At 36.7% G+C, this 15213-nt stretch overlaps 1 protein-coding gene across 23 annotated transcripts in view; it reads left to right on the top strand.

Annotated features, from left to right (window-relative positions):
- LOC105465127 (EH domain binding protein 1) overlaps positions 1-15213 on the top strand; it is a 406349-nt gene that overhangs the window by 228997 nt on the left and 162139 nt on the right. For all 23 annotated transcript variants that reach the window (XM_071076797.1, XM_071076793.1, XM_011713372.2 and 20 more), the window contains one exon: positions 6107-6293. In XM_071076797.1, the coding sequence (XP_070932898.1) occupies positions 6107-6293 (187 nt within the window). The remainder of the gene's footprint in view (positions 1-6106; positions 6294-15213) is intronic.

Consider the following 15213-nt stretch of genomic DNA (forward strand, 5'->3'; position numbering starts at 1 on the left):
AGTCTTAAACCTTATTCTCCCAACCTCTTCCAGGTAGGTGTGTGTAGACCCTAAACTAACTAGTGAGGAAGATATATTCCTAGAATCTCTTGTTGGAATTCCAACTGTGTCTTCTCACATAAACTATATTACAAACGGTATTTAGGTTTTTTTTTTTTTTTTTTTTTTTTGTCAAACTCTAGACACTAAACTTCAGTTGTGTTACAGGTCTGTTGGCGAGGAGAACAAAATAATCATTTGTGGTATTGATGTGATAAGACGACTTGTATAGATATCAAACAATGTAATAATAATATTTCTAAATTAGGAATTATCACAAGCTCAGTATGAATAGACTGTGTAATTAGGGCTGCCCTTTGCCCAAATCTGGAGTGGGGATAAAAAGGGGATGTGTTGGCCGGGCGCGGTGGCTCAAGCCTGTAATCCCAGCACTTTGGGAGGCCGAGACGGGCGGATCACGAGGTCAGGAGATTGAGACCATCCTGGCTAAACCGGTGAAACCCCGTCTCTACTAAAAATACAAGAAAATTAGCCGGGTGAGGTGGCGGGCGCCTGTAGTCCCAGCTACTTGGGAGGCTGAGGCAGGAGAATGGCGTGAAACCGGCGGGGCGGAGCTTGCAGTGAGCCGAGATCGAGCGCCACTGCACTCCAGCCTGGGGCACAGCAAGACTCCGTCTCAAAAAAAAAAAAAAAAAAAAAAAAAAGGGGATGTGTTCATATTGTAATCTGGAGTTATACAGTTCACAGGCCATATGGCTACAGAACATGACCCTAAGTGTGCTTTAAAAGCAGCAGCAAAACCTCCACTTCCAGCCATGATGGGATAACGCAGACTGGATTTAGCCTTTTAAACAACTAAAAACTGGAGTAAGATTATATGAAACAGTAAGATTCAGACACTGGACACAAACAGCACAGGATAATGATCCCTGAGAGAACAGAAACAAAGAAGATGAGCCCTGCAATTATGTAACGTTATTTGTGGGAGAGAGTTTCTAAATGCAGTTCAGAGAGAAAAAAACGCAGACAGATCCCGGTAATCACCCTGAATTAAGGAGACAGAGTTTGGACTTGGGAGTACTGAGGTGACTAGAATTTGTATGTCCACAAAGACTTCTACGTAAATATTTTAACATCTTTATTGATTATAATAACAAAATGAGAACAATTCAAATATCCGTCAACAGGCAAATGGATAAACAAATTGTGGCATATCCATACAATGCAGTACTACTCAGTAATAAAGAGGAACAAACTATGTGTAAATTGCAAGATCATTACGCTGAGTGAAAGAAGACAGACCAGAAAATAGTATACTGTGTGATACCATTTATTTTAAACTCTAGAACATGCAAACAATCTATAGTGAGAAAAAGCAGATCAGTAGTTGTTTACAATCAGAACTGGAGTGAGGAAGAGGTTAAAAAGGGGCACCCAGGAGACTTTTGGAAGGACTGGAAATGTTTGTTATCTTGATTTGTGCTGATGGTTTCACACTTGCATGCATGCATAAAAAATACTGATTAAATTTTATTTTCAAGTGTCAGCCATTTATTGTTTATTGTTTATGCCTAAATAAAGCTGTTTTAAAAAGAACAACAATCTTTAACTTTAATAACAGAAATATTGTATCACATGAGTGATTTCCAGCTTGGAATTCTTGGGCCTTTAGGTCTATTTGATGTAAATAATTGGTGTGTGACTGGAGAGATCTTTAAAATATTTAATAATAAGTAATATAATTATATGATAAATATTAATAATAATTATATGATCACTTGTGAGGCTATATGAGTCTTTGCTTTCCTTGGAAATACATAAACTTTTGTGTATTAACATTATTTAGAACTTGGGAAAAATAGTTATTTCTTTAAAAATGCAGCTTGAAAATATTTCAAAATACTGTATATGTGGGTTGAGAGGGGAATAATAATAAGGCTCCTTTGAATCATGAAAGTTTGGGGTAATTGCTTTGTGCAAAGGGAGAGATGTTATCTCTCTACTGTGCATTGGTTAGCTCTTATTTTGAGCACTATTTGTCTACTAGTTGTTGTATTTTATAAGGGGCATTGGTGATTCAGAATGTTAACAAAGTAGAGAAAAAGTCATTAAAGTGTTCAGAAACCACATCAAATAAACAATGATTGAGAGTACAGGGATCGTTTGATTTTTAAAAGAGATGATTTAAGGGAACTGTAATAAGTAACTTCAAATATTTTGAGACTAGATGGGTGTGGTGAACCACACCTGTAATCCCAACACTTTGGGAGGCCAAGACAGGTGGATCACCTGAGGTCAGGAGATCGAGACCAGCCTGACCAACATGGTGAGACCCCCTCTCTACTGAAAATACAAAATTAGCCAGGTGTAGTGGCAGGTGCCTGTAATCCCAGCTACTCAGGAGGCTGAGGCAGGAGAATCACTTGAATCTGGGAGGCAGAGGTTGCAGTGAGCCCAGACCATGCCACTGCACTCCAGCCTGGGACTACAGAGCAAGACTCCATCTCAAAAAAAAAAAAAAAAAAAAAAAAAGATTTTGAGACTTTTATTTGAAAGAGAAAATTGACTTGTTTTCTATTGCTCTGGAGTTGTGTTTCTCATCTTTTCCACATTTTATAACATGTGCTACATGCTTCCTGGGTATGGCTAGGTTTTGATAAAACCTAAAAAGGTTCTAATCTCTAAAAGTCTCAGAATTACACCATAATAATCATCTGATTCTAAACCCAAACCCAGGTTGACATCTTATTACTAATTAATAACTATATGGGGGGTTGAAAAGTTGGCCTAACACTTGGTAAAGTTATTATATTTGTTTTCTTTGAAATAGCTAACATGTGATTGAAGTAAAATTTCTCATGGGTGGTGTAGGTGCTGAGTAATAGCCACACACCTAGAATATTTGAATGTAAATGCAAACTTTAAGTACAGGCATTCAGGTATTCCAAAATACATGAGTATTACACAACACACTCACACCTGCTCTCTTATTAACAAATTAAAGAGACATCTAATGTTTGCTTAAACTTTTTAAATGCCTTAATAAAAACTAAAATCAGAATCACTGGGTGTTTCCTTTTGGGCATTCTTTTTCCACATGAAAGTCACAGTCTTTACAAGTTTCTCGTGAATAAAGAGCGTTCTAACTTGCTCAATCATCTGGGGTTACCAGAGGGAGTCTGTAAATACTCTAGCTTCTTTATTTTGTAGAAATATACACACAAGTTCTAAAGATTGCACATAAGCTAATGTGCAAGTCCAGGAAGAACTCTGTTTGTATTAATTACTTGTTTGGTATTTATCATCTTTTCTCTGCAAAAATTTATAGGTTGAATGTCAGTAGCAGAAATCTTCCAAAATTCGTTCTTACTTCAATAATAAACTTATGACCTTTCATCAAGCAAAAAACCTATATGACTCATCTTCCATTACCAAATTCTTCCTGTATACTCTATGACATTAAACTATCACAAATAAATAGTACGGAATCCTTTGATGTGTGGAATTACCTTTAGTGTCCCAGCATATCCATAAGCACAAAGAGAAAGTATTCATCCTTCCTTGCCTTTTAGGACGTGTCCTTTACACTTAACAACTGCATGGGTTTCTCAGTTACTTATATTTGGGGGATAATTCAACTCTTCTAGTTTATATAGTAAAAATGAAAACCAATAAACCAATATTATTTTTTCAGAACTTTTATGAAGTGACTTTTGAGGCCTAGCATGCAGTCATTTCTGGTATGGTTTTGTGTCAGTTTCCCAGTGAAACCTTTCATTGAATTTTATTCAGGGAAGCTACATGCCCATTTTAATAACTTGGAGTTTGTTTTTCCAAAGAAACATAGATATCAAGGTGAGAGGAAGAGACTCTTCCTTAGCTTCATTTTGTATTATTTTTCCAGTATGTTTAAATTAATCCTGAACCAACTTTGGTTTTTCTCTCTGTAATTCATTTTTCTTGATGAATTGTTTTCTAAACAATAAATAATGTCATTTAAAATTATTCTGTCCAATTTTCTCCTTAATATAACCAGTGAATTTTCAACTTACAATGAGTTAGTGATATAACTAATTTATTACTCAAATATACAATACCGAGATAAAAATAATTGTCTCTTAGAGTGATGCATAAAGTTCTGAAATAGATTTTTCAAATCATAGGTGATCAACAGAATGTAAAAATAGTCCCAATTCTGTAAATATTTTTTCTTTGCTTACATTTATTTATATTTAAAATATATTAATCAGCAAGTATGTAACTTGTCATGTAAAGAAAGGGATAAGTGTTTGCACAGTACTATCTCTGTGCAGCCACTATTCCTGTTCATTTTCATAGCACTTAAAAACATTGATATGTGCTTCACATAACATGAAATTATACAGTTTAAAATGTACATGTCAGTGACTTTTAGTATGTTCACTATATTGTTATGCTATTACCTCTATCTAATACCAGGATGTTTTCATTACCACAAAAAGAAACCTCATACCTATTACCATTTAGTCCCAATTCCCCACTTCCTTCATTCTCTGGCTACCACTAATCTGCTTTTTTTTCCGGTGAATTTGACTATTCTGGACATTTTACCTAAATGGAAACATTTCCTGTTCATTCTTGAAAAGTAAGGAATTGAATTTAAGTTAGGGATCTCTGATCTAGAAAGGGAAAAGGACCATTCAAAACTTTCGTAAGTAGAGGCTTCTTGTCCTTATTCTGATTTAGTGCCTAACCAGTAGTGGTGCCAGCACACTGTTGTCTCAGAGGTGAATTACAAGTGTGTAGAGATATTAATTTTCTTAGTCCTAAAGTACTTGGCAAATGCAAGTGTTAAACACTCTGAAGAGAGGCACTCTTAGCTTAGACTACACAGGAATTCCTCAGATGAAACTCTGAACTCACAATATAGAATTACAAAACATACAAGGAAACAGTTTACTAAGAGGAAGAGTCAGGAGACAAAAGAAATAGTAGGATTATACATGCAAGAACTTCAAATACTAGATTTGTCAGATAGAGACTATAAAATAAGTATGTTTAAATGATTAGTAACTCAAATCTTTGTAACTGAGGTATCATGCACACAGATATATGAAGAAATACACTTATTAAAATTAAAAATTCCTGGAGAATTGAATATTAGACATGAAGAAAAAATGAACTGGATCAGAGATGTGAGAGAGTTATCTAGAATATAGCAGAAGAATAAAGATTTATAAAAATGGAAAGGCTAGGAAACCTGACAAGTAGTTGTTCAACATAGATATAAGATATTTCAAAGAGAACAGAGAAAATACAGAAGTGGCTATCAAAGAGATAAAGGCAGATAATTTTTCAGAACCAATAAAACACATGACTCTTCAGACTCAGGAAATACAAAGAGTCTGAAACAGAATAAATCAAAAGAAATCCACACTTAGACATGTCATAGGTGTCAAAATTGCTCAAACCAGAAATAAAGAGAAGATCTTAACAACTACATAGAAAAGATGACTTACAAAGGAGCAACGTTAGGCTGACAGTGGATTAATATCTTCAAAACCCTGAGATAGAATAACTGACGACTAGAATTCTCTACCCAGCTAAACTATCACTTAAATGTAAGGCTGAAATAAAGACATTTTCAAAGCCTAGGAGAATTTACTATAAGCAGAACCTTGCTGATTGAACCACTAAAACGTGTTCCATAATGAGGGGAGAATTTAACATAGAAGAAAAGATGAAATACAAGAAAGTGTAACAGAGCTCAAGCATAAAAAAGAAATCAAATCGAGATTTTTACATCTTCCTTTTCCTTGGGTATGGAAAATATACAGGATTTATTATTTTTAATATTTAACATTTTTCTAAGTTTCTATATATAATAGTTTGAGCTGAATGTGACCTTGTATTAAATATTTTTAAGTACTTTTTAAAGCCAAATTTTAAAAACTCTGGATAGAAATGGACCAAAAGATTAACAGTCATTATTTCCAAATTCTGGGTTATCACTGGTTTGGGTTTTATTTGAAAAAAGAAATTTTAGTTTTCAGTGCACATTTATTATTTTACTTGTAAATGAACTATTTTTTGAGAGACATCTAACAATAATTCTTCTTTCACTTAGATCAAACCCTTTTTATGAACCTAAATCAACTCCTTCTCCAAATAATTTGGTAAATCCTATTCAAGAACTGGAAACTGAAAGGCGAGTGAAAAGAAAGGCCCCAGCTCCACCAGTCCTCTCACCAAAAACAGGAGGAGTAAATGAAAACACAGTTTCTGCAGGAAAAGATCTCTCTACTTCTCCTAAGGTAGGATTTTATTCATAATAAAACATGTATTAATATTTGCTCTTTTCTCCCCATGCCATTTAATTTAAATTAAGAAAAGACATTTTTGGCTATTTTTGATGATTTAAAAATAATATCCAAGAAAATCGATTTTACTGCAACACTGCATTTATGTTTGTGAGCCCATAAGTTTACAGTACAGTATGGATTGGATGGTTTGGGTTAAGATTGTTTTTAAAATGCTGTTTTGAAATGAGAGGAAGAAAGGTCTTATAATTGTAAGACTGGTGCTTTAAAGAAAGGATACTCTATAACTATCAGAGAGCTTCAGCAGACAGGTCCCTGCTGATGCATACCCACCCACTGCCTCCCCCACAGCACTTTGATGGCATATGTGCATGTGCACACAGACCTCACCACCCTGTTGTCACTGATGGGCTTGTGCACGGACCTTGTGACTACCACCCTGACCCTACCATTCCCCCTCCAGTGGACACATATGTGCACCCTGCCACCCCGCCATTGCTGGTGTAAGCATATGCACACAGACCCTGCCACCCTGCCCCCGCCAGCATGTAGGCACTGCTGCCCCATCCCTGCTGGTGTATGCGTACCACACTTCATTGCCGCCACTGGTGCAAGTGTACGTGCACAGTCCCCACTGCCCATGGGCATGAACCCCACTGCAACCACCCCGATGAAATGCTTTCGCCAGCACCCCACATCAGAGTGATCTTGCCAGCAGACTGGGAATATCTCAGCCCCTCGAGCACAGCAGGTGCTTAACCTTGAGGTCCCAGATAACAAAGCTGTGGGTCTGGTACCAGGCCCTCAGGGTTAAAGCGTGCAACCCACGAATGCTGAGAGAGCCTTGGCCCCTTGAAATAATCCGGAAATAAAGCCAGTCATCTGAACACAACGTATACCATAGTCAAACCTTCAATGACATCAAATAATGTAAAAGTAAAAAATTGCATCCAAAGGACAGCAGCTTCAAAGATTAAAGGAACATCAGCCGACACAGATGAGAAAGAGCCAGTGCAAGAACTCTGGCAACTCAAAAACCCAGTGTCTTCTTACCTCAAAACAATCACACTGGCTCCCCAGCAATGATACTTAACCAGACTGAAATGGCTAAAATGACACACATAGAATTCAGAATCTGGATAGCCATAGGGATCATCAAGATTCAGGAGAAAGTTGAAATGTAATCCAAGGAATCCAATAAAATGATACAAGAGCTGAAAAATGAAATAGTCATTTTAGGAAAGAACCAAATTTATCTGATAGAGCTGAAAAACTCACTACAAGGATTTCATAATAGAATCGGAAGTATTAACAGCAGAATAGACCAAGCTGAGGAAAGACTCTCAGAGCTTGGAGACCAATTCTTCTAAACAGCTCAGTCAGACAAAAATAAAGAAAAAAAAAAAAAGAATGAACTAATAAAACCCCTAAGAAATATGAGATTATGTAAAGAAACCAAACCGACTACTCATTGGCATCCCTGAAACAGAGGGAGAGAGAGCAAGCAACTTGGAAAACATATTCAAGGATATTGTCCATGAAAATTTCCCCATCCTTGCTAGAGAGGTCAACGTTCAAATGGAGGAAATTTAGAGAACCCCTGTGAGATTCTATATAAGATGACCATCCCTAAGTCATATGGTCATCAGATTCTCCCAGATCCAAGGGAAAGAAAAAAATATTAAAGGCAGTTAGAGAGAAAGGGCAGGTCACCTATAACAGGAACTCCACCAGGCTAACCACAGACCTTTCAACAGAAACCCTACAAGCCAGAAGAGGTTGGTAGCCTATATTCAACATTCATAAAGAAAAGAAATCCCAACCAAGAATTTTCATATCCAGCCAAACTAAACTTCATACGATAAGAATAAATAAATTTCTTTTCAGAAAAGCAAATGCTAAGGGAATTTGTTACCACAGACCTGCCTTACAGGAGGTCCTTAAGGGAGTGCTAAACATAGAAACCAAAGATAATTATTGGCCACCACAAAAACACAGCTAAATACATAGACCATTGTATTAGTCTGTTCTCACACTACTATAAAAAACTACCCAAGATGGGGTAATTTATTTTAAAATGAGGTTAAATTGACTCACAGTTCTGCAGGCTGAATAGGAGACAAGGCTAGGGAGGCCTCAGGACACTTAAAATCATGGCAGAAAGCAAAGGGGAAGCCAGCATGTCTTACATGGTGGGGGCAGAAGGAAGAGAGAGAAAAGGGGGAAGTGCTACACACATTCAAATAACCAGATCTCATGAGAACTCACTCAGTATCATAAGAACAGCAAGGGGGAAATCTGCCTCATAATCCAATCACATCCCACCAGGCCTCTCCTCCAACACTGGGAATTACAATTTGACATAAGATTTGGGTGGAGGCACAGAGTCAAACCATATCAACCATGGACACTGTAAAGCATCTACACAATCAAGTCTATATAACAATTAGCTAACAACACAATGATAGAATCAAATCCACATATGACAGTATTAACCTTGAATGTAAAATATCAAATCTGCCATTGTGTGCCCCACTTAAAAGGCACAGAATAGTAGGTTGGATAAAGAAGACCCAACTGTATGCTGTCTTTAAGAGACCCATTTCACATGCATTGACACCCATAGGCTCAAAGTAAAGGGATAGAGAAAAATCTGCCAAGCAAACGGAAAAGGGCAAAAAAGAGGACAGGTTGCTATTTCTAATGCTAGACACAGACTTTAAGCCAACAAAGATCAAAAAACACAAAGAAGGGCATTACATAATGGTAAGGGGTTCAATTCAATAAGAAGACTTAGCTATTCTAAATAATATACACCCAACACTGGAGCACCCAGATTCATAAAACACATTCTTAGGGACCTATAAAGAGACTTAGATAACTACACAATAATAATTGGAGCCTTCAACACCCCACTGACAGTATCACCCAGGCAGAAAACTAATAAAGATACTCAGGACCTAAACGTGACACTTAACTGAATGGACCTAACAGACATCTACAGAACACTCTGACCGACAACAGAATATACTTATTTTCATCTGCACGTGACACATACTCCAAAATCAACCACATGCTCAGTCATAACACAATTCTCAACAAATTCAGTATAACTGAAATCATACTAACCATACCTTCAGACGACAGCACAATAAAAACAGAAATCAATTCTAAGACCATCTCTCAAAACCATGTTGGAAATTAACCTGCTCCTGAATGACTTTTGGGTAAACAAATAAGGCAGAAATCAAGAAATTCTTTGAAACAAATGAAAACAAAAATACAACAAACCAGAATCTCTGGGACACAGCTAAAGCAGTATTAAGAGGAAAGCTTGTAACACCAAGTGCCCACATTAAAAAGTTAGAAAGATCTCAAATTAACAATCTTGTACTACACCTAGAGGAACTAGGGAATCAAGAACAAACCAACACAAAGCTAGCAGAAGATGACAACCAAAATCAGAGCTGAAGTCTATGAAATTGAGGCTTGAAAAACAGTACATAAAGATCAGTGAACCCAAAAGTTGGTTTTTTGAAAAAATAAATAAGATTGACAGACTGCTCGTTAGGCTAATAAAGAAAAAAGAGAAGATTCAACTACATATCAGAAATGACAAAGGAGACATTACCACCAACCCCACAGAAATAGGAAAAACATTCAGAGACTATTATGACTCCCTCTATGCACAGAAACTGGAAAACCTACAAGATACGACTAAATTACTGGAAACACACAACCTCCCAAGACTGAACCAGGAAGAAATTGAAACTCTGAACAGACCAATAATAAGATCTGAAGTTGAATCACTAATAAAAAACCTACCAAAAAGAAAAAGCCCTGGACTACACAGATTCATGACTGAATTCTACCAGACGTATAAAGAAGAGCTGATAACCAATCCTACTGAAACTTTCCAAAAAAATAAGATGAGGGACTCCTCTCTAACTAATTACGTGAGACCAGCACCTTTACAAAACCTGGCAAAGACACAACAAAAAAAGGAAAACTTCAGACCAATATCCTTTGATGAATGTGGATGCAAAAATTCTTAACAAAAATACTAGAAAACAAAACCCAGCAGCACATCAAAATGCTAACCCACCATGATCAAGGAGGTTTCATTCCTGTGATGTAAGGTTGGTCCAAAATATGTAAATCATTAAATGTGATTCATCACATAAACAGAACTAAAGACAAAAACTACATGTTTTTGGCTGGGTGCAGTGGCTCACACCTGTAATCCTAGCACTTTGGGAGACTGAGGCGGGTGGATCACCTGAGATCATGAGTTTGAGACCAGCCTGGCCAAAATGGTGAAATTGAAATTTCACTGTCTCTATTAAAAATACAAAAATTAGCCAGGTGTGGTGGGCGCCTATAGTCCCAGCTATTTGGGAGTCTGAGGCAAGAGAATCGCTTGAACGCAGAAGGCGGAGGTTGCAGTGACCCAAGATCGCACCACTCCAGCCTGGGTGACAGGATGAGACTCTGTCTCAAAAAAACCCAAAAAACTACATGTTTATCTGATTAGATGCAGAAAAAGCTATCAATAAATTTTGACATCCCTTCATGTTAAAAACCCTTAACAAACTAGGTATTAAAGGAACATGCCTCAAAATATTAAGAGCCATCTGTAACAGTCCTGCAGTTAACACCATACTGAATGGGCAAAAGCTGGAAGTATTCCCCTTGAGGACCAGAACAAGACAAGGATGCCCACTGTCACCACTCCTATTCAACTTAGTACTGGAAGTCCTAGCCAGAGCATTCACACAAGAGAAAGAAATAGAAACAATCCAAATAGGAAGAGAAGTCAAACAATCACTTTTCCTAAATGGTATGATTTTATATTGAGAAAACCTCATAGTTTCTGCCCCAAAGCTCCTAGATCCAATAAACAACTTCAGCAAGATTTCAGGATACAAAATTAATGTACAAAAATCAATATCATTTCTATACACCTACAAGTCTATATGACATCCAAGCTGAAAGCCAAATTAAGAACACAATCCTATTCACAATACACATACACACACACACACACACACACACACACACACACACACAGCCTATGAATACAGCTAACCAGGGAGAAGAAAGATCTCTATAATGAGAATTATAAAACACTGTTGAAAGAAATCAGAGATGACAAAAACAAGTGGAAAAACATTATATGCTCATGGATAGGAAAAATCAATATTAAAATGGCCTATTGCCAAAAGCAATTTGCAGATTCAATGCTATTTGTATCAAAATTACCAATTAATTTTTCACAAAATTAGAAAAAAAAAACTTCCAAAATTCATGTGGAATAACAACAACAAATAGCCTGAATAGCCAGTGCAATCCTAAGCCAAAAGAACAAAGCTTGAGGCATCACACTATCTGACTTTAGACTATACTAGAAGGGTACAGTAATCAGAACAACATGGTACTGGTAGACACACAGAACAATGGAACAGTTTAGAGAACTCAAATAAAGCCACACATCTATAACCATCTGATCTTTGAGAACGTTGACAAAAACAAGCAATGGGGAAGGGATTCATTATTCAACAAGTGGTGCCAGGTTAACTGGATAGCCATGTACAGAAGATTGAAACTGGACCCCTTCCTTTCACCACATACAAAAATTAACTCAAGATGCATTAAAGACTTAAATGTAAAACCTGAAACTATAAAAACCCTAGAAGAAAGCCTAGGAAATACCATTATGTGATATTGGCCCTGATAAAGATTTCATGACAAAAACTCCAATAGCAATTGTGAAAAAAAAAAAAAAAAGAAAGAAAATTGATAAATGAGACCTAGTCAAACTAAAGAGCTTCTGCACAGCAAGGACTTCATGTCTAAAACACCAAAAGCAATGGCAACAAAAGCCAAAATTGACAAATGAGATCTAATTAAACTAAAGAGCTTCTGCACAGCAAAAGAAACTACCATCAGAGTGAACAGGCAACCTGCAGAATGGGAGAAAATTTTTGCAGTCTAGTCATATCTGACAAAGGGCTAATATCCAGAACCTACAAAGAACTCAAACAAATTTACAAGAAATAAACAAACAACCCCATCAAAAAGTGGGCAAAGGATATGAACAGACATTTCTCAAAAGAAGACATTTATGCAACCAACAGAAAAATGAAAAAATGCTCATCATCACTCTCCATCAGAGAAATGGAAATCAAAACCACAATGAGATACCATCTCACACCAGTTAGAATGGCAGTCATTAAAAAGTCAGGAAGCAACAGGTGCTGGAGAGGATGTGGAGAAATAGGAACACTTTTACACTGTTGGTGGGACTGTAAACTAGTTCAACCATTGTGGAAGACAGTGTGGCGATTCCTCAAGGATCTAGAACTAGAAATACCGTTTGACCCAGTCATCCCATTACTGGGTATATACCCAAAGGATTATAAATCATGCTGCTATAAAGACACATGCACACGTATGTTCATTGCAGCACTATTCACAACAGCAAAGACTTGGAACCAACCCAAATATCCATCAGTGACAGACTGGATTAAGAAAATGTGGCATATATACACCATGGAATACTATGCAGCCATGAAAAAGGATAAGTTCATGTACTTTGTAGGGACGTGGATGAAGCTGGAAACCATCATTCTCAGCAAACTATCACAAGAACAGAAAACCAAACACAGCATGTTCTCACTCATAGGTGGGAATTGAACAATGAGATCACCTGGACTCTGGAAGGGGAACACCATACACCAGGGCCTGTTGTGGTAGGGGGAGGAGGGAGGTATAGCATTAAGAGATATACCTAATGTAAATGATAAGTTAATGGGTACAGCACACCAACTTGGCACATATATACATATGTAACAAACCTGCACATTGTGCACATGTACCCTAGAACATAAAGTATAATAGAAAATAATAATAATAAAAAAGGAAGAAAAACAAAACAAAACAAAAAACAAACAAAAAAACAGAAATCAAAAACTCTCGCCAGAGTAAACAGACAATCTATAGAATTGGAGAAAATATTTTCCAACTATGTATCTGAGAAAGGTCTAATATCCAAAATCCATACGTAACTTAAATTAACAAGCAAAAAACAACCAAGCAACCCCATTAAAAAATGAGCAAAGAACATGAAAACACACTTCCCAAAAGAATGCCTACATGTGGCCATCTAGTATATGAGAAAAAAATGCTCAACATCAGTAATCTTTTGAGAGATGCATATCAAAACCACGATGAGATACTGTCTCGTACCAGGCAGAATGGCTATCACTAAAAAGTCAAAAAATAACAGTTGCTGGTGAGGTTGCAGAGAAAAGGGAATACTTATACACTGCTGGTGGGAATGTGAAATAGTTCAGCCACTATGGAAAACAATTTGGAGATTTCCCAAAGAACTTAAAACAGTTATATCATTCCATCCAGCAATCCCATTACTAGGTATATACCCAAAGGAATGTAACTTGTTCTACAGTAAAGACACATGCATGCGTATGTTTATCACAGCACTAATCACAATAGAAAACACACTGGATCAACCTACATTGCCCATCAGCAGTAGACCAAATAATGAAAATGTGATACATATATACCATGGAATACTACACAGCCATAAAAAAGAACAAAATCATGTTCTTTGCAGCACATGGATGGAGCTGGAGGCCGTTATCCTAAACAAATTAACACAGGAACGGAAAACCAAATACTGCATGTTCTCACTTATAAGTAGGAGCTAAATGTTTAGTACACATGGACACAAAGAAGGGAACAATAAACACTGGGGCCTGCTTGTCGGTAGAGGGTGGGAGGAGGGTGAGAATCAAAACTGTACCTACTGGATGCTGTGTTTTTTACTTGGGTGATGAAATAATCTATACACCAATCCCCCATGACATGCAATTTACTCATGTAACAAACCTGCACATGTATGTCCTGAACCTGTAATACAAGTTGGAAAGGAAAAACAGACAAAAAAAGAAAGAAGGAAAGGAAAGGGGAAAGGAAAGAGGAAAGGAAAGGGGAAAGGAGAGAGGAAAGGAAAGGAGCTCATGAGAGACAGCTTTATACTAATATAGAGGAAGAAATCTAAATCATCCTTTGACAAATGAACTGGAAAGATTAAGGCTCAGTCCAGGTAAATGTTTTGTTGAAGAATTTCAATTTTGTCACTTTGATTTATGTCAAGGTATAATTTTGGATTGTCACTCTTTTTTAGAAATTTTAATATGTGATGACTACATGGAAAGGTAAAACACCTTTGGAACAAAACCTAAAGCTATTGAACGATTCCATTGTAAATAATATAGTGTCTTCTGTGTGTTGGTCTTAGCAAATTTTTTTAGGTAAATAACTTTTGCCTATCTAGTCATGGGTGTGTTGTTACCACTGTATTAGGTTATTTAATTTTTGTAGGTAGTAATGTTAAAAATGAGATTAACTTGATCTCAGAGGGATAAAGAAAAAATTACAAGTCCCCCACCTCCTGCCAGTAGAGAAAGGATTGGAACCTAGCATTTCCATTAATATTTTATGATGTTGGAACCATACTTTACTCAGGTACCTGGGCTTCTATTTTTCTCAAGGACATTGAAATTCAGTAGTTTCTTTTGAATAGACAATTTTTCATTTCATTCTGTGGCTTTTGTTAAATGCCAGACTTCTGAAATACTTCATTTTATTTGTTTTCCTGTATAGAGGGAGAGTTTGTTCACTGAGTTCCTCATTCAGCCATTCCATAAGTCAATCTCCAGGTGTTGGTTTTTATATCAAGTGTGTGTTTTTTTTTTTTTTTTTAACCCAATGACTTAAATTCTGTCTTGCTGGGTTGTGCTAGAGAAAGAGGGAAAAACACTAAATGAAAGGAGCAGATGATAGAAATATAAGGCAAAAGGAGATGGCCAATTCCAGTATCCATAAGAGC

Source organism: Macaca nemestrina, chromosome 13 (assembly GCF_043159975.1).
Source record: "Macaca nemestrina isolate mMacNem1 chromosome 13, mMacNem.hap1, whole genome shotgun sequence".
NCBI classification, from domain to species: domain Eukaryota; kingdom Metazoa; phylum Chordata; class Mammalia; order Primates; family Cercopithecidae; genus Macaca; species Macaca nemestrina.